The 24,086-nt window shown below is 47.9% G+C and overlaps 1 protein-coding gene and 2 long non-coding RNA genes across 3 annotated transcripts in view; 1 reads left to right on the forward strand and 2 right to left on the reverse strand.

Annotated features, from left to right (window-relative positions):
• LOC129647052 (uncharacterized) overlaps window positions 1-4,190 on the reverse strand; it is a 152,842-nt gene extending 148,652 nt beyond the window's left edge. Inside the window, exon 1 of the long non-coding RNA XR_008712254.1 lies at window positions 2,931-4,190. This is a non-coding gene — a long non-coding RNA (uncharacterized LOC129647052). The remainder of the gene's footprint in view (window positions 1-2,930) is intronic.
• Window positions 1-12,749, forward strand: part of CACNG2 (calcium voltage-gated channel auxiliary subunit gamma 2) — a 121,365-nt gene extending 108,616 nt beyond the window's left edge. The window contains exons 3-4 of the mRNA XM_055574126.1: window positions 10,710-10,850; window positions 12,214-12,749. Of these exons, the coding sequence (XP_055430101.1) occupies window positions 10,710-10,850; window positions 12,214-12,749 (677 nt within the window). The remainder of the gene's footprint in view (window positions 1-10,709; window positions 10,851-12,213) is intronic.
• LOC129647051 (uncharacterized) lies at window positions 7,409-17,031 on the reverse strand. The gene is made up of 4 exons (XR_008712253.1): window positions 16,549-17,031; window positions 11,342-11,447; window positions 9,384-9,458; window positions 7,409-7,692 (listed from the first exon to the last, which is right to left on the reverse strand). It is a non-coding gene; the product is annotated as an uncharacterized LOC129647051 (long non-coding RNA).
• Window positions 17,032-24,086: the final 7,055 nt, after the last annotated feature.

Below are 24,086 nucleotides of genomic sequence, written 5' to 3' on the forward strand. Positions count from 1 at the left end.
ATGGCAACCCACTCCAGTGTTCTTGCCTGGAGAATCCCAGGGACAGAGGAGCCTAGTGGGCTGCTGTCTATGGGGTCGCACAGAGTCGGACACGACTAAAGCGACTTAGCAGCAGCAGCAGCAGCAAACACCCCTGAAATGCACCCTCCTCTGCTAGATTCTTTGTCTCTGCCCAGGTCCAAGCACCACCGTCACTTATGTGGTGAGCAACAGTCCTCCTGGTTCCCTATAGCAACCCCGGACCCCTTCTTAATTCATTTGCTTCTGAAAATGCAAGTCAGGACTTCCCTAGTGGTCCAATGATTAAGACTCTGTGCTCCCAATGCTGGGGGCACGGGTTCGATCTCTGGTTGGGGAAGTAGGATCCCACATGCCCTGGGTGTAGCCAAAAAATATATTTTTAATTAAAATCCAAATCAGATTGTGACGGCCCTGCTAGCTTTAAGACCTTTAAAGGCTACCTGTGAGTCCCCGGGTGGCCTGGGCCGGGTTGCTTCAGCTCCCTTAGAGCTCTCCAAGGCCCTGCCCTATCTCTCTGTGACCAGCCCTTCCAAGTTCCCAGATGAGCCATGCAGGTTCCAGCCCTTGCTCATGTTGCATCCTCTCCCTAGAACGCCCTGCCTCTATTCTGCCCACTTAGCTTCCCCTTGTCCATCAAGCTCAGGAAAGCCCTCTCCAATGCCCGGGTGAGCTATGAGGGTGCTCTGAGAGCCAGGGGTGCAGTGGTTTGGTACACAGCCTAGAGTCAGACTCCCTAGGTTCACAAACCCAGCTCCTCCATTTGCTCCCTGAGTGGGCTTGAACAAAAGGCTTAATCTCTCTGTGCCTTAGTTTTAGTCTGTGTGTGATGGGAGTAATTATGGAGTTGTAAATGAGAACTAAGGGTTCACACAGGTCCATGGTGTGTGTGTCCCCAGCACACACTGATCCTTCAGTCAGCATCAGCCATCTACAGGTGACACTCAGTTCAGCTCAGTCGTGTCCGACTCTCTGCGACCCCATGGACTGCAGCACGCCAGGCTTCCCTGTCCATTACCAACTCCCAGAGCTTGCTCAAACTCGTGTCCACTGAGTCAGTGATGCCATCTAACCATCTCATCCTCTGTTGTCCCCTTCTCCTCCTACCTTCAATCTTTCCCAGCATCAGGGTCTTTTCCAAGGAGTCAGTTCTTCGTATCAGGTGGCCAAAGTATTGGAGTTTGGGCTTCAGCATCCGCCCTTCCAATGAAGGGCTGATTTCCTTGAGGATTGACTGGTTTGATCTCCTTGCAGTACATTAGCCTACCACTTGCCTTCATGGTGCCATATGGGTAATTTTCTTGCATAGCACTTCATCTTAATTGTTAATTACATGTTCATCTGTGCCATATGTCCTTCATGAGAACTTAAACTCAATTAAGGCATGGACCAGGCCTGATTTTGCACCCATAAACCTTCTATGCCCAGCCTGGAACCAAGCATGGTGATGGCCACATAGTCAAAAGAAAAACATCCCTCCACTCTGGACCACACAGCTTTTCCCTAGTACAGGGCACTATGTTCTCGGGCCAAATTGTAATAGACAGACCAAATTTGGCCCACCATTTTTCTAAATAAAGTTTTATTGGAACACATCCACACTCATTGCTGATGGCTATTCTCATGCTACAAGGGCAGAGTTGAGTAGTTGCAGCAGGGACCTTATGGCTGCAAAGCCAGAAACCTTGACTATGTATCCCTTTACCAAAATACGTTGCCAATTCCTGGAGATTATTTGTAATATGCAACCAAGACTCATACCTTCTTGGGGTTGGTAGAAGATTTAAGTGGGTTCACCCATGGGAAGTATTTAGTGGGGCCTGGCATGTAGGAAGAACCCCAGAAATGGTGTTGTGCAGTTTCATATGCTTACTCGTAGATCAATAAATACCTGTGCATTGAATAAATAAGATATTCTCTTATCCACATGATAAGTTTTAGCATTAATAGTAATGCTATTCTTTGGCATTGCCTTTCTTTGGGACTGGAATGAAAACTGACCTTTTCCAGTCCTGTGGCCACTGCTGAGTTTTCCAAATTTGCTGGCAAATTGAGTGCAGCACTTACACAGCATCATCTTTCAGGATTTGAAATAGCTCAACTGGAATCCATCACCTCCACTAGCTTTGTTCGTAGTGATGCTTTCTAAGGCCCACTTGACTTCACATTCCAGGATGTCTGTCTCTAGGTGAGTGATCACACCATTGTGATCATCTGGGTCATGAAGACCTTTTTTGTACAGTTCTTCTGTGTATTCTTGCCACCTCTTCTTAATATCTTCTGCTTCTGTTAGGTCCCTACCATTTCTGTCCATTATTGAGCCCATCCTTGCATAAATTGTTCCCTTGGTATCTCTAATTTTCTTGAAGAGATCTCTAGTCTTTCCCATTCTATAATTTTCCTCTATTTCTTTGCATTGATCACTGAGGAAGGCTTTATCTCTCCTGGCTATTCTTTGGAACTCTGCATTCAGATGCTTATATCTTTCTTTTTTTTTTTTCTTTTTTAATCTCAGAGAACATTTATGTTTCATATTAGAAAAAATTAAAGTAATAAAAATTTTATTCTTCTTTGGTTTCTTTTCTGGATTACATTTTTTAATATAAATTTATTTATTTTAATTGGAGGTTAATTACTTTACAATATTGTATTTAGATGCTTATATCTTTCCTTTTCTCCTTTGCTTTTTGCTTATCTTCTTTTCACAGCTATTTGTAAGGCCTCCTCAGACAGCCATTTTCCTTTTTTGCATTTCTTTTTCTTGGGGATGGTCTTGATTACTGTCTCCTGTACAGTGTCACATACCTCCATCCATAGTTCATCACGCACTCTGTCTATCAGATCTAGTCCCTTAAATCTATTTCTCACTTCCACTATATAGTCATAAGGAATTTGATTTAGGTAGGTCATACCTGAATGGTCTAGTGGTTTTCTCCACTTTCTTCAATTTCGGTCTGAATTTTGCAATAAGGAGTTCATGATCTGAGCCACAGTCAGCTCCCGGTCTTGTTTTTGCTGACTGTATAGAGCTTCTCCATCTTTGGCTGCAAAGAATATAATCAATGTGAATTCGATGTCAAACATCTGGTGATGTCCATGTGTAGAGTCTTCTCTTGTGTTGTTGGAAGAGGGTGTTTGCTATGACCAGTGCGTTCTCTTGGCAGAACTCAATTAGCCTTTGCCCTGCTTCATTCTGTACTCCAAGGCCAAATTTGCCTGTTACTCCAGGTGTTTCTTGACTTCCTACTTTTGCATTCCAGTCCTGTATAATGAAAAGGACATCTTTTTTAGGTGTTAGTTCTAGAAGGTCTTGTAGGTCTTCATAGAACTGTACAACTTCAGCTTCTTCAGCATTACTGGTCAGAGCATAGACTTGGATTACCACGATATTGAATGGTTTGCCTTGGAAACAAACAGAGATCATTGTAGTTTTTGAGGTTGCATCCAAGTACTGCATTTCAGACTCTTTTGTTGACTATGATGGCTACTCCATTTCTTCTAAGGGATTCCTGCCCACAGTACTAGATATAATGGTCATCTGAGTTAAATTCACCCATTACAGTCCATCTTAGTTCACTGACTCCTAGAATGTTGATGTTCACTCTTGTCATCTCCTGTTTGAGCACTTCCAGTTTGCCTTGATTCATGGACTTAACATTCCAGGTTCCTATGCAATATTGCTCTTTACAGCATCAAACTCTGCTTCCATCACCAGTCCCATTCACAACTGGGTGTTGTTTTTGCTTTGGCTCCATCCCTTCATTCTTTCTGGAGTTATTTCTCCACTGATCTCCAGTAGCATATTGGGCACCTACCAACCCGGGGAGTTCATCTTTCAGTGTCCTATCTTTTTGCCTTTTCATACTGTTCATGGAGTTCTCAAGGCAAGAATACTGAAGTGGTTTGCCATTCCCTTCTCCAGTGGACCACATTCTGTCAGACCTCTCCACCATGACCCGGCCATCTTGGGTGGCCCCACATGGCATGGCTTAGTTTCATTGAGTTAGAAAACACTGTGGTCCTAGTGTGATTAGATTGGCTAGTTGTCTGTGATTGTAGTTTCAGTCTGTCTTCCCTCTGATCCCCTCTCTCAGCACCTACCATCTTACTTGGGTTTCTCTTACCTTGGACATGGGGTCTCTCTTTACGGCTGCTCCAGCAAAGCACAGCCTCTGCTCCTTACCTCTGATGTGGTCAGCTCCTCTCAGCCACCGCCCCTGACCTCGGGCCCAGGGTAGCACCTCTCAGTCACGCTTGTGCGCCTTCACAGCCCCCACGCTCATGCACCGTCGCAGCCGCCGTGCACAATTGCACTCATCTCACACGCTAGTAAAGTAATGCTTAAGATTCTCCAAGCCAGGCTTCAACAGTACGTGAACCATGAACTTCCAGATGTTCAAGCTGGTTTTAGAAAAGGCAGAGGAACCAGAGATCGAATTGCCAACATCCACTGGATCATCGAAAAAGCAAGAGAGTTCCAGAAAAACATCTATTTCTGCTTTCTTGACTATGCCAAAGCCTTTGACTGTGTGGATCACAATAAACTGTGGAAAATTCTTCAAGAGATGGGAATACCGGACCACCTGACCTACATCTTGAGAAACCTGTATGCAGGTCAGGAAGCAACAGTTAGAACTGGACATGGAACAACAGACTGGTTCCAAATAGGAAAAGGAGTACATCAAGGCTATATATTGTTACCCTGCTTATTTAACTTATATGCAGAGTACATCATGAGAAATGCTGGGCTGGAAGAAACATAAGCTAGAATCAAGATTGCCGGGAGAAATATCAAAAATATCAGATATGCAGATGACACCACCCCTATGGCAGAAAGTGAAGAACTAAAGAGCCTCTTGATGAAAGTGAAAGAGGAGAGTGAAAAAGTTGGCTTAAAGCTCAACATTCAGAAAACTAAGATCATGGCATCCAGTCCCATCATTTCATGGTAAATAGATGGAGAAAGAGTGGAAACAGTGGCTGACTTTATTTTTCTGGGCTCCAAGATGGCTGCAGATGGTGATTGCAGCCATGAAATTAAAAGATGTTTACTCCTTGGAAGGAAAGTTATGACCAACCTAGACAGCATATTAAAAAGCAGAGTCATTACTTTGCCAACAAAGGTCTGTCTGGTCAAGGCTATGGTTTTTCCAGTAGTCATGTATGGATGTAAGAGTTTGACTATAAAGAAAGCTGAGCACCGAAGAATTGATGCTTTTGAACTGTGGTGTTAGAGAAGACTCATGAGAGTCCCTTGGACTGCAAGGAAATCCAACCAGTCCATCCTAAAGGAGATCAGCCCTGGGTGTTCATTGGAAGGACTGACGTTGAAGCTGAAACTCCAATATTTTGGCCACCTGGTGCAAAGAGCTGACTCATTTGAAAAGACCCTGATGCTGGGAAAGATTGAGGGCAGGAGGAGAAGGGGACGACAGAGGATGAGATGGTTGGATGGCATCACTGACTCGATGGACATGGGTTTGGATGGACTCTGGGAGTTGGTGATGGACAGGGAGGCCTGGCATGCTGCAGTCCATGGGGTCGCAAAGAGTCAGACACGACTGAGTGACTGAACTGAACTGAGTAATGCTATTACTATTAATACAGTAATACAGGTTACTAGGAAGTCAGGATAATTCATAAGGAAACTGTGTCTGGCATGAAAGAAAAAGGACATTAAAAATAACAAAAATCGCTATCCTTTACTGCCCTCCTAGTATCAGAAAGAAAACAGTTATTATCCAAGTTAGTCCTTGCAATAGCACATCTCAAACATTCAGACACATACTAGTCTTGTTACAAAGATATTGTTAAAATATGAATTCTTTTCTTATGTATTTTTATTGAAGTATAGTTTATTTACAACACTGTTAATTTCTGTACAGCAAAGTGACTCAGTTATATATATATGCTTTTTCATGTCCTTTTCTCTTTTTTGGCCATGCTGTACATCTTATGGGATCTTAGTCTGACAACCAGGGATCAAACCTGGGCCCTGGCAGTGAGAGCACTTGAGTCTTAACCTCTGGAGAACCAGAGAATTCCCCATATTCTTTTCCATTATGGTTTGTCCCAGGGTATCAGATATAGATCCCTGTGCTCTACAGTAAGACCCTGTTGTTTATCCAAAATGCAGACTCTAATTCAGTACAGTTGAACTAGATGGGGCAGGGCCTGAGAATCTGCATTTCTGCTAAGCTCCTCTCATGATGCCCTCACTGCTGGTACTCAACTGCCATTTGAACAGCAAGGCCTTACAACGCTCCTATGAACAGGAGATTATTATGACTCTTCCCGTTTACAGGACAAGGAAACTGAGGTTCTAGAGAGGTAAAGACCCTTGCCCAAGATCACAGTTATTAAGTGGCAAAGCCAGGCTCTGAACTTAGGTGTGGCTAACTCCAAAATCCCTCTGTGACATTGCCCAGCCAGAATGACCTCCTTCAGAAGACTGTTTCAGTGTGGGGGTCCCTGCCAGCTCGAAACCAGCTTTCTACCAGCCTGGATCTATGTCTTGAGGACTTCAGCCTTCCTAGGCTGGTACTGTTTCCCAGCTGCCCCTATCACCTTTTTTCTGCGTAAAGAGGCCTCTTCCAAGGGAGGCTGGTGTCTGAGCTGGCTCTGCTGGAGTAAAGAGGCTTCTGTTTGTTGCCTGCTTGCTTTTTTGTTACCTTGTGAAGTAGTCCTGTTTTCTCCACATTGGCTGCCACATAGCAAACATCTCCCTCCAGCCGGCCCACTCCCCTAACCCAGTTCACACACACATACACACACGTGAGCACACACGTGCATGCACACACACATAGCATCTCATCTCCCTGCACAGCTGGTGCTCTCTCTGCTGGCAGAAAAACGGAGTTGGGGCATCCAGGCTCCCACAGCAGACTGGCTGAACCAGAAATGTCAGGCCCAGGGCTGCCGTGAGGCGTGAGCTCTGAGGGTGCAGACCTGGCCTGCCAAATGCAGCACACTGCGGGCAGGAAGAGCCTGCTTCCTTGCAGGGAGAAGGCCAGAGATCTTCCTCCACCCTGCTCATCTGAGCAGCCACTGCTGCCCCTTGGAAGTCACCCCAACCTCTCTATCTTTCTTTATACTGTCATCCCCGTTTCCAGCTGGTCAGAAATCATATCCACACAGATAAGGAAAAGCATTAGAAACCATCTAATGGTCCACACCCATGTTAAACATGGGGAAACCGGAGGGGGCAAGGCACCTGCCTCAGCCTCACAGCAAGGAGGGGCAGAGCTGGGACCAGAACCCAGATCTCTGAACCCTGCAGGGTGCTTTCTGGGAAGCAGGAAGAGTCCAGGGTATCCAAAAGTTGGACTGATCTGGGCTTGAATCCTGGCTTACTAACTGGGTGGTTTTGAGCAAGCTACATCACTTCTCTGAAATTCAGTTTTCTCATCTATAAATTGGGGCAAAAAATACACCCTGCAGAGGTATTATGAGGATTAAATTGTACCACATATGTCAGACTCAACGCAGTGTGGTTGTTTAATCCATTCTACCTCTTGTAAGCTGGGTCTTCGATATACTCTCGCCATCCTCATGTACTTATGGAGATGGGCCTCCAGGTAGCTGTGAATGGGTGCATCTGGCCATGCATTCCTGTATGGTGGGGGTGGGGTGTGTCAATCCAACTGGGGATAGAGATATCATCTCAGAAAAGACCTGCAGGAAGAAAGCATCCACTCAGGTTTGGAGAGGAGGCAGCCCAGTCCTTGCCTACCGGGGGAGAGGGCTACTAGATTGCAGAGTAACCCAGCTGCCCCTCACCCTCTTGCCCCTGCTTCAAAATGAGCAGCTCAGGTGCCCCCAGCTTGCAATACAGAACTCCACCCTTCTTCAAGTCCCCCCAAAATAATCCACTCATTCAATAGCATCATGAGCAGTATAGACTGAAGATCCACCGGGGAAAGAAGGGTTTTATATCACAGATCAGATCAGATCAGATCAGTCGCTCAGTCGTGTCCGACTCTTTGCGACCCCATGAATCACAGCACTCCAGGCCTCCCTGTCCATCACCAACTCCCGGAGTTCACTGAGACTCACGTCCACCGAGTCAGCAATGCCATCCAGCCATCTCATTTTCTGTTGTCCCCTTCTCCTCTTGCCCTCAATCCCTCCCAGCATCAGAGTCTTTTCCAATGAGTCAACACTTCGCATGAGGTGGCCAAAGTACTGGAGTTTCAGCTTTATCATCAGTCCTTCCAAAGAAATCCCAGGGCTGATCTCCTTCAGAATGGACTGGTTGGATCTCCTTGAAGTCCAAGGGACTCTCATAAGTCTTCTCCAACACCACAGTTCAAAAGCATCAATTCTTCGGCGCTCAGCCTTCTTCACAGTCCAACTTTCACATCCATACATGACCACAGGAAAAACCATAGCCTTGACTAGACGAACCTTTGTTGGCAAAGTAATGTCTCTGCTTTTGAATATGCTATCTAGGTTTGTCATAACTGTACTTCCAAGGAGTAGGCGTCTTTTAATTTCATGGCTGCAGTCACCATCTGTAGTGATTTTGGAGCCCAGAAAAATAAAGTCTGACGGTTTCCACTGTTTCCCCATCTATTTGCCATGAAGTGGTGGGACCGGATGCCATGGTCTTAGTTTTCTGAATGTTGAGCTTTAAGCCAACTTTTTCACTCTCCACTTTCACTTTCATCAAGAGGCTTTTGAGTTCCTCTTCACTTTCTGCCATAAGGGTGCTGTCATCTGCATATCTGAGGTTATTGATATTTCTCCCGGCAATCTTGATTCCAGCTTGTGTTTCTTCCAGTCCAGCATTTCTCATGATGTACTCTGCATAGAAGTTAAATAAACAGGGTGACAATATACAGCCTTGACAAACTCCTTTTCCTATTTGGAACCAGTCTGTTGTTCCATGTCCAGTTCTAACTGTTGCTTCCTGACCTGCATACAAATTTCTCAAGAGGCAGATCAGGTGGTCTGGTATTCCCATCTCTTGAAGAATTTTCCACAGTTTATTGTGATCCACACAGTCAAAGGCTATGGCATAGTCAATAAAGCAGAAATAGATGTTTTTCTGGAACTCTCTTGCTTTTTTTATGATCCAGTGGATGTCACAGTAAATGGCCTAAAACTCTTTCTTAGAAAAATTCCTAAAGTTCTATATAGAAAAATTCTCTTCTTCACAGATCCTTTGTGGTCATGCTGCCACCAGAAGGAACAGGGATGGGCCAGTAGGGCAGGCACTTCCCCTCCAAAGCATACACCCCAACCACCCTCTGGACCGAGCTAAAGGGTTCTCAGTCTAAAAGGACTTAACTTCCTAGGTTGCCATTCAAGCCACCCCAACGTGTCAGGAAGACATCGTTTTCCTTATAATAGCCACCAGATACCTCTGCCTCCTGCCTGGTCCACACAGGCCAGGACATGGAGTTGGAGATCCTGAGGTCACTCTCTGCCATTTGAATCTGGATAGAAAAAAAATATTTTAGTTTCCAGACACACTGCCAAAGACTCCACACCTCTGGGGCATCTTTCAGACACAGTCCCCCTCATATACCTCCAACCACCTTCCCTCCCCTGCCCCAGCCATCTGTGCCTCTCTCTCATCCTCCTCCATGCTGGGGTAAAATATTCATAAAAATATTCTTTTCTTCTCCTGCCTGTTTGTTCATCCTTCCTTCTTGTCTTGAGAGGTTTTTTTAATTTGCTTTTTGCTTTTATTCTCTTCTGTTTTCTTTGCAATGTGTGAGTTTCTTCCTCTTTCCGGACCACCTCTCCACATTGATTCACAAGGCGAGCTTGTATCGGGGGCTTTCTGTATCTCTGGCTTTGAATTAGGTATTGAGGACAGAATGAATGAAGAGAGAGAACTAAAAAAAAAAAAAACAACTACAATCCTCTCTCTCATGGGATCCCATGACCTATGGTGGATGCATATATATAAACAACTCTTTACTATAATAACTATCTGAGCAAGTGTTTACTATATGGCTTCAGAGACCTATCTTAAGTACATTATCAGAATTAACTCATTTAGGCCTCACAATAATGTTAAGAGGCAAGAACTATCAATACGCCCATTTTACAGGTAAGGAAATTGAGGCATGAAGAGATGAGATGACTTACCCAAACTTATACAGCTAATAAATGCTAAAGCCAGAGTCCAACCACCCAGCTCTAACCACTATAACACACTTCCTTTCTCTGTGCCCCAAGTGCCCCAAACTGCCGAGTAGAAAACTAATAAGTTTGCCTAAAGAAATCAGGAAAGGCATCATGGAGGAGGGGACTTTGAGCTGAGCTTTGATGGATGAATAGAAGTTGGCTGAGTGAAAAAGAGCAAGAAAGACATTCTAGGAAGAAAGCTCAGTAAGGCAAAAGTCAGAAACGTGCAATAATATGTCATGGGAAGTTTGTTGTGGCTGGACAGGAGGGAAGGTGGGGCTGGGGAGAGACTAAGTCTCACAGAGCCATGTGAGTCTCATGAAGTGCTGGGGTTTGATCCTTGAAGAAGCGGGGAGCCCCTGTGAATTGAGCGGTGGCGTGCTCCCTCTCTCTCCCTCCCTAGTATTGCTAAGCAACCTCCACTCTGGTCCTGTGTCCATAAAACTCACCCGGCCCCCGTTCCTGTGAGCTCCTCCCTCTCCTCCTTCTGACACACCACCTCTCATCTCACAGCCATGGCATTCTCTCTCCCCACCCACTGTGTTCTCCAGGGGCTGTGAGGGCCTCGAGCATCTTCCCGATCCTGAGTGTGATTCTGCTCTTCATGGGTGGACTCTGCATCGCAGCCAGCGAGTTCTATAAGACTCGACACAACATCATTCTGAGTGCCGGCATCTTCTTCGTGTCAGCAGGTAAGAGCTGCCGCACCAGGCAGCCCGAGGCCAGGCCCACCAGCAGGGAGGAGGCTGAGGTTGGGGGGCCTGGTGACTGGAGGGGCCTGGCAGAGAAAGGAGGGGAGAGAGGAGAGGGATTTCTGGACCTTCCAACAGGCCAAGTCTCACAGAAGGCAGGCTGTGCTGGGCTCCCACGCCATAGCCAGGCTTGAGCCCTCCACTGAGTCCACCGGGATTGCCCCCACACCCTGACCTTTAGCCCAGTGACTCACCTTTCCCCCACCTCCTGAGAGAAGGCCCCACTCCCAAGACCCTCTCAGGATGCTGGGTCTATCCTCATCACCCTCTTCCCTCCCTGTCCTATCCAGGTGGGAGCAGGCAGGCATTCAAAACCACATTTCTCAGCACAGCTACGTGACAAGTCACACTGGCTTCAGATGCCAGAAGAAGAACATGGGTTGTAGCATGAGCCATTTAATAACGACAACTAACGTTTAAGCGGCACTTACCACATGCAGACTCTTAACAGCTTTCATGTATATTAACTCACATGTAGTAGTAACTCACATTTAGTAGTAACTCATATGTATTCATATGTATTAATCTTCCCCCGACCTAAAAGAAGTAAGCACTATTATTATATCCACTTCACAGATATGGAAACTCAGATGATGGTTACCTTGCCAAAGGCTTTGCATATAGTCAGTCTGGCTCCAGGAACCAGACTTAACCCCTTGCCTGTGGTTCTTATTTAGACTCTATGTTGTGTCCGACTCTTTCATACTCTATGGACTGTAGCCCATCAGGTCCAGGCAAGAGTACTGGATTGGGTTGCCATTTCCTTCTCCAGGGGATCTTCCTGACCCAGGGATTGAACTGCAGTGGCAGGCATTGGCAGGCAGATTCTTTAAAACTGAGCCATCAGGGAAGCCCTAACCCCCTGCTACAGCAGCTTCAAATCCCAATGCAGCCTTAAGCAACTTACTTAACCCCTTCTGCAATCTGTTTTCTCACCTGCAAACCCTTTGCAAAGCACTCAGCTGTGAAAGCAGGTAGTAAATGCTCAATAAGTAATATTATTATTACTCAGTATATCGTAGAATGCCCTGCTGTTCTCTCCCTTCCCATATCTGTGATTCTGTTAGCTCTTCCCTTTCTGGCTCTCTCCAAACAGAATGATAGGATAGTAAGGTGATGCTTGCAACTTCCCCCTGTATCAGCCCATCCATTCTCCACAAAAACGCTGGACCAGGGAAAGCACATCCAGGTGTCCCCCTCCCGCCATCCTGCCCAGGGCCTGGCATCCTCCTTGGATACTAACCATCATTATTCCTGCTTTCCCCTCCACCCTGCCTCCTTTCCACGCCCATCCTGCCCGCAGGTCTGAGTAACATCATTGGCATTATAGTGTACATATCTGCCAATGCCGGAGACCCCTCCAAGAGCGACTCCAAAAAGAATAGTTACTCCTACGGCTGGTCCTTCTACTTCGGGGCCCTGTCCTTCATCATCGCCGAGATGGTCGGGGTGCTGGCCGTGCACATGTTTATCGACCGGCACAAACAGCTGCGGGCCACAGCCCGCGCCACGGACTACCTCCAGGCCTCCGCCATCACCCGCATCCCCAGTTACCGCTACCGCTACCAGCGCCGCAGCCGCTCCAGCTCGCGCTCCACCGAGCCCTCACACTCCAGGGACGCCTCCCCCGTGGGCATCAAGGGCTTCAACACCTTGCCGTCCACGGAGATCTCCATGTACACCCTCAGCAGGGACCCCCTGAAGGCCGCTACCACGCCCACCGCCACCTACAACTCCGACAGGGATAACAGCTTCCTCCAAGTTCACAACTGTATCCAGAAGGAGAACAAAGACTCTCTCCACTCCAACACAGCCAACCGCAGGACGACCCCCGTATGAAGCCCACGGGGGCCTCGCCGGCGCCGCCCAGAGCCGGGAGGAGGGGCGCGGCCCGCGGGATGGGCCGGGGGTGAAGGGAGGGGGGGGCGGGGGGACACCAAACCATACCAGGGGGGACAAACCTTCCAAAAGGCAAGCAAAAAAAAAAACAAAAAACAAAAAAAACAAAAAAACACACAAAAAAAGAGAAAAACATAACAAGTAAATTTAAAAAAAAAAGAACAACATATAAGAGGAACAAAGGCAAAACAATAAATGTGCAAAAATATAAACGAGGGAAGGAAAAACAAACTTTAAAAAAAAAGCAAGAGAGGATAAAAATTAAAAATAGAAAATAAATCTAAATGAAAATGCATGATTTCCCATGTACCATTATTTTAACATTTAATAAAAACCAATTTAAATGAAAACATACAAGGGAACCAAGATAATATTAAAGCAAAAAAAAAAAAAAAATGAGAAGGAGCAGAAAGGAAGGGAAACGTTCTTTGCATTTATCAGGGGTTTATGTTACTTTTTTTTTTTTTAACGCAGGGAGAGTTACTTTTCTGTTCCCTTTAACCCCAAGCGGGCTCCGCCTCCCTGGGAGAGTTGGGGAGGTGGAGACTCAGGGGCCCCGGGGCCAGGTTAGCCTCTTGGTCACTGCCAGGTCCCTGGAGCCTCAGGATGGGTGCCCCAGGAACGCTGGGCAAGCTCGGTGGCTTGCGAGCTGGCTCCACCCAGCATTGATGGGGCAATTGTAGGCCTCCAGGTGACCCAAGAGTCCTTGGTCCCTCCTGTCCGAAAGGTGCCTGGAGGGGGGTGCATCTGGGGCTTGCCCAGCCCTGGGGTTCCCAGTCCTTATGGTCCTTAACCCACTGTGATGACTTCCTAGGCCTTGAGGGAAGGGAAGGAGAGGGGATGGCTGCTAGTGGCTTGCTGAGATGCCCGGAAAACCCCGGAATCCTCAGGGTGAGCCTCTTGGGGTCACCACCCCAAGCTCCTGTCCTTGGGGGCAGGAGATGCCCACCCCCCGGGGGGATATAAAGCATCTCTCCCTCCTCACCCCTCACCTCAGGGCCATGCGATGACCCTGGGGCGATGGTGGACCCCCAGACTCATCAGCCCCCAACCCCTTGGGAAGGGGGCTCACTGGCCCTTTGGGGGTCCTTGGACTCGCTGAAGCCCCCTCAGGGCCCAGCGGGTCCAACAATGACACTGCAAAAAGGTTTCTTTTTACAAAAGAAAAAGGAAAAACAAGTGGTGATTTTTTTTTAATAAAAAAACCACAGACTATAAATAAATGTAAATATATAATAAGTGGATTTACTTGCAAGAAAATCAGATAGTATTTTTCTTTTAATTCTTTTCCAGCTTTAAACTGTGAAAACAAACAAAAAAAATGGGGTGGGGTGGGGGACTTAAAATTTAGCAGGGAACTTGTAAAGAGAAAACAGAAAACAAACATACAAATCCATTTTTAAAAAACCAACAAGCTGTTGTGAGAGATGAGAGCTGGGCTTCAAGCAGGAGGGGAAAGGGAGAGGCCCCAGGGAGCCACAGGGGCTGTGACAAAAGATGTCTTTCCTTCCTCCGGGAAAGTGCTGCTCATATGAAAAAGAGAGAACCATCATTGAGAATCTGCTCCACACAAGGGAGATAGCACACCCCTTCCCACACTCACACACACACTCTCACAGTCCTCAAAGCCCAGCAGTGGAATCACTCATAGGGACACACACTCAGTCCAAACCATTCCATCCCGTTCCCCAACCAGTAGCAGGATTCAGAGAAGACTGGCTCATGCCCTCCAAAGCCATTGACGACACAGCTCCATATTGGCCTTTTTGTTCATGCACACCCTCTCACCACACCACATGCACACGCACACACACAACACACACTCACACAGTTTGCATGCATGGAAAGTGCACTAGTCTGGAATCCCGCTCTGGATTCTGGAATCCCTGGCTTTGAGGCCTCCCTGGGCCTCAGTTTCTCCCTGTATAAACATGTGGATTGGCCCAGATGAGCTCTGAAGGCACATTCTCATGCTTGGTGTCCATAACTCTTAGGATCTGCCACCTGCCCAGAGGAGGATGCCAAGGGATGACCAGAATGGCTGCCATCCAGCCCCCAGACATTCCCAAATCATCAGTCAGCCACTCAGATGCTCAGCCACACACACACACACACACACACACACGCACCATATGCCTCCTCACTGTGCTCCCAACCCCCTGCCCCTACATCCAATGTCAAAGCAAAAATACACACGTGAGCAAATGTATTCTGCCGTTCAGACAGAGAGGGAAAGGTCCCAGAGGGCCCCAAAGCCACTCTTTGTTTTGTGTCCCCTTTCTTGACTTCCATAACCCGGTCACAGAGAGCAGAGGGGACTTCCTTGGAGGAAGATCAGCCACCAGGCTTCCCCCATAGTGTTTGGGGGTCAGGGGAAAGGAGTTTCCCCTGAGGTTTGCTGGGACAGGTGAAGGCTGAGAGATGGAGAGCAGAGCTTTACACAGTTGGTCCCAGCGTGAGGAACAACCCCAAAGCTAACCTTAGACTACAGACTAAAGTTTGAGGGTGTCCCATGTTGCTCCCCTTTCTCCCCAGAGCAGCAAGGCCCGTTCAGAAGGCAAGAAAACCAATCGCTTTCCCAAGCTTGAATTTCAGCCCAGCCTGCCAGTTACTGTGCTAAAGGCAGGGGCCCCTGCTGCCCCCATCAGCATGGCTTGGTTCGTCTCTTTCTGGACATTGGCCTGGCCTTCTCTTAAGTTGAGCTCTGGGGGGTTGGGGAAATGGCTGGAAAAGCTTCAGGGGCTTGTCCAATCCCAGCTGCCCTTCCCATCCTTTGTCTGCGGAAGGAAAGCTCTTTTCTCAGATCAGTAGCAGCTGGAACCCTAAACCCAGCCTGAGCCACAAGACAGAATATCTGCCCGCCAACCTGGAAGTTCCCTGGAGGCCACAGGGGCTCCAGGACAGAGTCATGGCAGCCAAAGCCAGGGGTGGGGGCCACCCAGTATTTCTCAGTCTGAGCAGAAGTCATAATCGCTCCCTTCCCACCTCAACCTTGCCCACTGCCCCCCAGATTCCAAACCTGAAAGGATCAAATAGGAGAGATAAGGGAGAAGCCCCAAGAAAACAACAAGTGGGCACTGTCCAAAGAGGAAACTTGACCCCAGTTCTCTGAGTCCTGGCAGAGTGTCTGGGATGGCAATCAGCACTTTTTCCTGGGCCATGAGGCCTGGGGCCTGGGTCCCCTTGAAGAAGGCCATGCAGGTATAGGGTGAAAGGGCTAGGGGGCCTGGAGGGAAGGAGCTGGGTTCAGGACCGTGAAGGCGCCACTTGCCAGGGTGGACAATTGCTCATGTCCAGCTCAAACCAGTTCAAGAAACCAACCTCCATTTTATTTTCTTGGTGGGTCCTTTTTTTTTTTTCAGACTGTTAACAGAAAAAAATTTTAAAAAGCTGAAAACTGAAAAAAGAAAAAAAAAATCCTGGTACATGAAATAAAGATTTTTTTTTATAGCTTGGTCCTCATGTCAGTGGATTTCTTTCATTGCTTTCCCAGCTCCTAGCATCCCATTTAAAATCATTCTAAAGCTGAAATTTGAGAACTCAGATTCTCAGACCTGAGTTGAGGAAGAGGAGGCTTAGAAGCCACACAGTAGAATAGCCCTACTCCCCAGGTCATGCGATTCCTCCTCCTTTACTGATATTTACACACCTCCAGCAACAGGAGGCCCACCTACTTCATAGGCAGCCCCAGCCCATGCTCATTGGTAAAAGTCTCCTCCCCACATGCATTTCAACCTACCTCTTCCAGTGACCAGCAGCAATGAATGAATCCCTTCCCTTTGCAGCACAATAGTCCCTCAGATATTTGAAGGCCGTGAACATAACATCCTTGAGTTTTCAGCTTTAGAATAAATCAGCCTCCATCAACATCCCAACATCACTCCAGGGTTTCAATTTTCCCAGTGAAAGTGTGCAGCCTGGAATGGGCATGACCCTGCCAGTGTACTTAGAGGGTCCGCTGTACAGGGGTGCTCTTCAGAGGGGACTGTGGATTGGGAGACAAGTAGGGAAGGTCTAGCGGGGGGACCTGGGACTCTCCAAATGTGAAAGGCAAGACGAGATGTGTCTTAGTCTTCTCAGGCTGGTATAACAAAGTACCATAAACTGGATGGCTATTTCTCACCGTTCTGGAGTCCAGAATGTCTAAAATCAAAGTGTCCTCAGATTCGATTCCTGATGAAAACAATCTTCCTGCTTGCAGATGGCCACATTCTCACTGTTCTCACACAGCACAGCCAGCCTCTGGTCTTCTTTTATTGTAAGGACACTAATCACAACATGTGGGCCCCACCCTTATGACCTAATCTAAGCCTCATTATCTTTCCCAAGCCCTGCCCCCAATACCATCATGTCGTGGGTTAGGGTTTAAATACATGCATTTTGCGAGGGACACAAACATTCAGCCTGGGGCTTCCCAGGTGGCTTAGCAATAAAAATCTACCTGCCAGAACAGGAGATGTGGCTTCGATCCCTCTGTCAGGAAGATCCCCTGGAGAAGGAAATGGCAACCTACTCTAGTATTCTTGCCTGGAATAGGCAAGAAGGGACAGAAGAGTCTGGCAGGCTACAGTCCATGGGGTCACAAAGAGTTGGTCACAACTCAATAACTAAACAACAACAGCAACAAAATGTTTGGCCTATCAAGGCTAACCTAACGGGAAAATCTGACCCTTGACATTAGAGAAAGGCCCCATTTGAAGCCAGCTCAAAAACTAGTCCAACAATGTCTGGCTCTATTCTAGTTAAACTGCCAGGGTCAATTATTTGAAGGAAGGATGTAAGCACTTCTCCAAATGCATTAAATACATTTCATTTTAGTTCATTTGGACTTTAAAAAGACTGTCATGTGGAATAGGATGGAAAGAAGTTATTTCGAAATCAAACCAAGATTTTAAACACAGACCAAAAAAGTCCTCTTCTGTTGGCAAATTGTAAAATGCTTCTTCCCCTCCCCCTCCTTACAGGGGTTTCCTGTGCCCACCTTCCTCCCACCACCCTTACTGAATTATTATCCTTGACTCAGAAAAATAATAAATGCCATGAAAAACAGGAAAAAGAAAAGCTGACCAAAGCTTGTTTAAAATGAAACATTATGACACATTGCTCCAAAAGGAGAAAAAAGCTTCATTCTGTCCTACTAACATCTACAGCGGCAGACCAGAAAAAAAAAAAAAATGGTGGTCTCTTTCATTATAATGGCTGGGATTCACTAGCCTGGTCATCTTAATATTTTCATGTGGAGAGCCAGAAGGGTGATCTATGAGGGGTCACCAGGTCAACCTAGAGACAGCTGTAACAGGATATTCCCTGGCAGTCCAGTGGCTAAGACTCTGCACTCCCAGTGCAGGAGACTTGGATTCAATCTCTGGCTGGAGAACTAAGATCCTGCATGACATGCAGCGTGACCAAAAAAATAAAAGAAAAAGAAACCATTATAACAACGAACAGTGATGGGGACCAGGGAGAGTTCCAGACATCAAATCCCCAGTTTGGACACAGACCAGGACTTCTTCATGAGCTTCAGGAGGTAGGGTCTCTGAGAGGCAAGACACTGTCTGAGATGCAAGGGAAGAAGCTTAGTCATTGTACAGCTCTTCTTAGGGCTCAAGAGAAAAGAGATGGCATGCAGAGGTCCTCTGAGTCACACAGACTTAAGAGAAAGGCAGCCCCATAACCTGGGGCCCCGGAAAACTCCCCTTAAGAATTGGTCAACACTCATGACTCCATTTGGGCCTGGCTTCCAGGCTTCCCACCCATCTCAAGCATCTCCTCCTCCAAGCTCACCCCTGACATTCACTGGTCCCAGGGCAGGAGTACAAATGGCCTCCATACTGTCAGTCAAAATGTTTAACAGCTACAAATCAGACTAACTTTAAAATATGTTCTATCCTTCTATCCTGACAAGTCAATCTTCACAATGACCTAAAATACAAAGTTTGAATTTAGAATTCTAAACCTCCTCTGAATTCTGCTCCCCAAAGTGGTACAGGGCAAGCCCACCCTGGGTCTGAGCCCACTGCCCACCCCACTCCCTTCCCTTCCAATCTCCAGCTCCACTTAGCATGCCCGAGGCCTCTAAGGGGGTGCCCACCCAAGCCTGCCCATCCAAGTTCCAGCTACAGTCGCCTGAAACATCGACTCCTTGGGCACTGCTCAGGCCAGTTTTACCTCAAGACAGATGGTGGCCAACCATGGGAGCTGACTCGGGAGACTTTGGATCAAAATTCTAAAAAGCAGGCACCAGAGAGAGAGGGCTACAAGAGAGGTGTGGGCTCAGGGTGAGCACATGGCCTTGGTCTGTGGACTCTTCCCCACCATGGGAGGGGCGGGGTGGGGGAGGGCCAGAGCAAGGTCCCCTAACGCCCCGCACCCCTCACGCCCAGGTCTAGGGGCAGTTCAGCCTCTCTCCGGCTTGTGAATAAGATCTCATGGTCCAATACAAGGGCTCTGAATCTGAGCAGGGCAGGGAGGTGGGGGGCAGGTAAGAGGCCATATATATCAGAAGACCTATCCCCTGGTGGGGAGAAAAGGCATTTTAGAGTCCAGAGAAAGCAAGCAATTTCCAAACCAGACCTGCAGAGTGAATTGGCTTCAAGCAGGCTGCCTGCCCTAGAACCTGACTTCTGACATACCCAGCCAACAGTTCCTATTTTATTTTTTTTTAAAGGGTATTTATTTGTTTTTTAGGTCACATCCTGCAGCACGCAGGATCTCAGTTCCCCAAGCAGGGATCAAACTTGTGTCCCCCACATTGGGAGCTCAGAGTCTTAAGCACTGGACCAGTAGGGAAGTCGTCCCAGTCACATCTTCTGATAGATGCTTGAAGCTTTTCTTCTCCCTTCTCCACTCATACTCCAAGCTTAGAGAATCCTCCCTGGAGAAGTGCTGAACTCACCAAACTCCAAAAGCCCTGAGAGTGTCTGCAGGGGTGAGAGAAAGCTGCTGTCTCCGCGAGTGTCCAGCCCTGCCTCATAAGGAGCAGCAGTTTGGACCGGCTTCCAAGCCGATGCTGAGAAAGCTGCCTGGTAGCCAAAGACTGCCCCACTCCCCGGCACACAGGCTCTGGAAAGAAGTTTTCTGTGAGCCAGCTTGAAGGGACTCCTCCCAGTCCAGGCTGGAGGAACTGGGCCCTTCCTTTCCCTCCCCCCTCACGCTGTCACAGATGGAAATTCCCAGTGTATGCCAGGGCTACCTCCTACAGGCTCAGGTAAACCCACCATGTGCATCTCCTCTCTGCTCTGCATTCACTGACACCACACTAGCACCCTGAGATTGGCTGTGCTGGGAGTATTTACAGCACAGAAATGGGCAGATGCTATCAATACAGACCAGGCAACTTTTTAAAATAGAGAGCTGATTGTCAAACATCACCTTACCACTGCATAAAGCTGTAGCCATGATGTGTGTTTATAAGTTCACTCAAGCACGCCTCTGAGGCACACTCATAGCCCTGACAGTGCACGTGCCTATGAGCATGTGTGCATGTACTTATTCTTATGTGCAGGCCTGTATGAGCACACACGAGCGCACACACAAACACTCACACTTATGGAATTAGATCCACTCACACAAACATATCCATTCAGTCTGTCGCCTTTTCTTAACCACACCTGCTCCAGCAGGTCTTGGCCTTGGTCTCAAGTGTGCAAACACGACCAAGACACAGACTTCCCCATGGGAAGCACTCAGGAGAGACAGGATCATGGACAGGAAAAGAGAGGCTTGCACCAAGGCGTGGCAAGGGGTGTGAGCTAACACAGGGCGGGCACACAGAGCAGCTGGTGCTCCAGTGAGACATGCTGCCCACCGCACGCACTTCTCTACGGACCTAACCTTCACACACTCATAGCCCCACCTGTGCATCTACGGACACAGGGAAGCACGGAGGTATATGACGTCACAGGAGACCACCCCTGTAGGGACTCACGGAGCATATGTGTATGGGAGTGTGTGTACAGGCTTAGAGCATCAGTTGGAACCAGGGGACACCCTACTAGGCGAGGGCCCCTTTCTGTCACCAGGAGGACCCATCCCTGAAGCAATAAGCCCAGCTTTCCTCTTCTCTCTTTCTCTGTCAATCTCTCTCTCTTTTGACCTCCCTCTCACCTTCTCTCTTGCTCTGGCTCTCCTTCCCCATCTTTCCCTCGCTTTCTCTCCTTCCTTCATCTCCAGCTGAGTTACCAGTCTGGCTCACCTCACCCACACGGCTATGAAAAGGACCCCAAAGGAAATGAGAAGCAAATGGGAAGATCGCCCCCGGCACCTCTCTCCACCTCGACTGCTCAAACCAGAGAAGGAAAGAGGCCCTCAGATGGGCTCTCTGAGGCAGCCCTCTTCAATGAGCCCAACAAGAACAAGAATGTCTGGCATGAGGGGGAAAAGGAGAATGGCTCTTCCCATTCCATTCAAGTCAGAAGTCTGGGATGGCCTATCCTGATGCTTATACAGTTCAGGATCTCACAGGCTAAACCTGTTTCTTTATGTTCCTCTCTCACTTAAAACCTTCAATGCCTCTCCAGTGCCATCACAGAAAAGCCTTTGATGCCCTCTTTGGCCAGCCTCCTGATTGTCTGTCTTGCCACAGCAAACTGGAACTTGGTGGAGCCTACAAGGTGCCAGGTGGGTTTTCCTGATGGCTCAGTGGTAAAGAACCCACCTGCGATACAGGAGATGTGGGTTCAATCCCTGGATCAGGAGGATCCCCTGGAGAATGAAATGACAATCCACTCCAGTATTCTTGCCTGGGAAATTCCATGGACAGAGAAACCTGGTGAGCTACAGTCCATGGGGGTCACAAAAAAAGTTAGACACGACTTAGCAACTAAACAACAACACCACCGGGCCAGGCACTAGCAAATCACATTTTATTACAGCTTAACAATACTTTGGCCTCCTGATGTGAGGAGCCGACACATTAGAAACGACCCTGATGCTGGGAAAGGTTGAAGGCAGGAGGAGAAGGGGATGACAGAGGATGAGATGGTTGGATGGCATCACTGACTCAATGGTCATAAGTTTAGGCAAACTCCAGGAGATGGTGAAGGACAGGGAAGCGTGGCGTGCTACAGTCCATGGGGTCACAGAGAGTTGGACATGACTGAGTGACTGAACAACAACAAGAAGCAAGTGTTATCACCCCCTTTACAGACATGGAAACTGAGGCTCAGAGAGGCAGAAAGTTCTGGCGTTTAAGAGGATGAGCTCTGGAGTCACACTGCCAGGGTCCTTTCCAGGCTCAGGCCACTTATTGCCAGCACAGCTTTGGGCAAGGTCTCTATGCCTGTTTCCTAATCTGCAAAAGGGAAACAATAATAATGGAACCCAACACATAACGTTGTTACGTGGAGTTAATAAAAAAACAGTATTAGAGGGGCCGTGTGCCAGAGCCTCCGACCAGCCCACCCTGAATTCCGGCTTAACTTCAATGGCCACACTGAGGCTGCTTTACTCATGGGCCTGAGGCCTCCTGCAGCCAAGTGCTGCATTCACAAAACCAAATCTGAGTGGTTTAGAGGCCAGAACTGTGCCCCCTCAGTTTTGGGGGGTGAGAGATCAGGAACCCAGGATAAAAGCAGAGGCCACCCCTTTGTGGTGTCAGGCCAGGACCCTGGGGTGAGCAGGAACCACCCCCTTTGTGGGGCATGAGGTCAAAAGCCTTTTTCCCAGTTTTCCCCGAGATCCCATCTCCCTCCAAGCCCTCTTGAGGCAAGCAGGGGTCCCTGGTGTCCCAGCAGTGTCCCAGGAGGCAGGTGCCTGGCCACCAAGGGCCCGAGCAGGGGCGAAGAGGAACACTATGCAATTCCTGGAGCGCCAGTCAGGATGGAAGCCATTCCCCGGGCCGAGGTTGGGGCAGCAGGTCAGGTGGGCCCGGGCCCAGCCCTGTGTTTGGTGAAGTGATTTGACCTCAGTACCACCTGACCTCTGCTGGAAGGAGCAGAGTCCAGGAGGAATCCTTGGGCCCCCTCTATGTTCCTCCTTTTACTCTGAGCTGTATTTTTAAACCTGTACACACAGCAGTTCTTCTGACACAGAGCCAATTTCATCAATTGTCAATACCAACCCTGTAGAGTGATTCTCCACTGGTGTCCAGACTCAGGCTCTGGTGGACCAAATAAAAACATTTTGTCTTGTAAAAAAAAAATTTTAAAAGGAGGAAGGGAGGCATTAGAACAATGTCTGATGCATGAAAACAACTATAGAGCACTTCCTATTTAAGTGAACTCAAGAAACAAAGCCATGACTCCAGGGTGTACTTAGGATGTGGCAGAGCCAGGGTTCTGAGTCCAGAGTCCTCATTGGCACCCAGTGCTCTGCCGCACCTCCATCACCTACACATGCAAATGCACACAAACGCACGCAGAGTCACAGGAAACTTCCCAGAGGGCTGCACAGGGCACAGAAGAGCAAGAAGGGAGGGGGCAATTCTCCCTGGCAAGGGCCTGGGGTCTAGGGTGCAAGGATGATGCCTAGAGAGGCTTCACAGTTCCGAGTTAGGACATCCCTTGGGTGCTGAGGCTGAGCCATAACCACTTCCTTTCTGGCTCTGGCCAGCCCAGTTCTCAGGAACACTGCAGGACTCTCTGATGTTTTTCATTCACTCATTCATTCAGCCCCTCTCACAGGCTGTTCTATGCACTATGCTGGGGGTAGAAGTGATCAAAAAAGACAGTTTCAGCCTCCTGCAACTCATGTTCCAATAGGGAAGAGGAAAATTTAGCAAGTTAAGACTCAAATAATAATCACAAATCTCTCTGAGACACTGAATTGCAGCTGAAATTTCAAGGGTAAAGAGGGAGGGCCAGGAAAACAGAGGATGGGAGAGAGGGGGAAGTTCTGGGCAGAGGAAAAAAGCATGTGCAAAGCCTCGTGTCTTGAGGCAGGAAAGAACTTTGCCTGTAAGCAGATCTAAAAGATGATCCAATTGTTATCCCAAGGGATGCATGGCACCCCAAGGGACAAGGAGGAGGTGGAAGACGGGGGGCAGGGGGCAGTCCTCATGGAGCAGAGTTTTAAGTTTCATTCCAGGGCCAGTCTGTGAACTGAGCTTCCCATGCAAGGTTCACTGAGCCCGAGCCATTTGTAGACACAGTGGGAGGGACAAATATAAGTAAAACAAGTCCCGTTCCTGAAGTTCACAGTTTCATTTTAATTATTTACTTGTGATTTGCAATTTGCCCTTTTCCATTCAATTAACATCTATTTATAAAGCTCCTCCCAAGAGCGGAAGACCTTACACCAAAAGATACATTAAAAAAAAAAAAAGGATGTTAGGAACTT

Source organism: Bubalus kerabau, chromosome 1 (genome assembly GCF_029407905.1).
Source record: "Bubalus kerabau isolate K-KA32 ecotype Philippines breed swamp buffalo chromosome 1, PCC_UOA_SB_1v2, whole genome shotgun sequence".
NCBI classification, from domain to species: domain Eukaryota; kingdom Metazoa; phylum Chordata; class Mammalia; order Artiodactyla; family Bovidae; genus Bubalus; species Bubalus kerabau.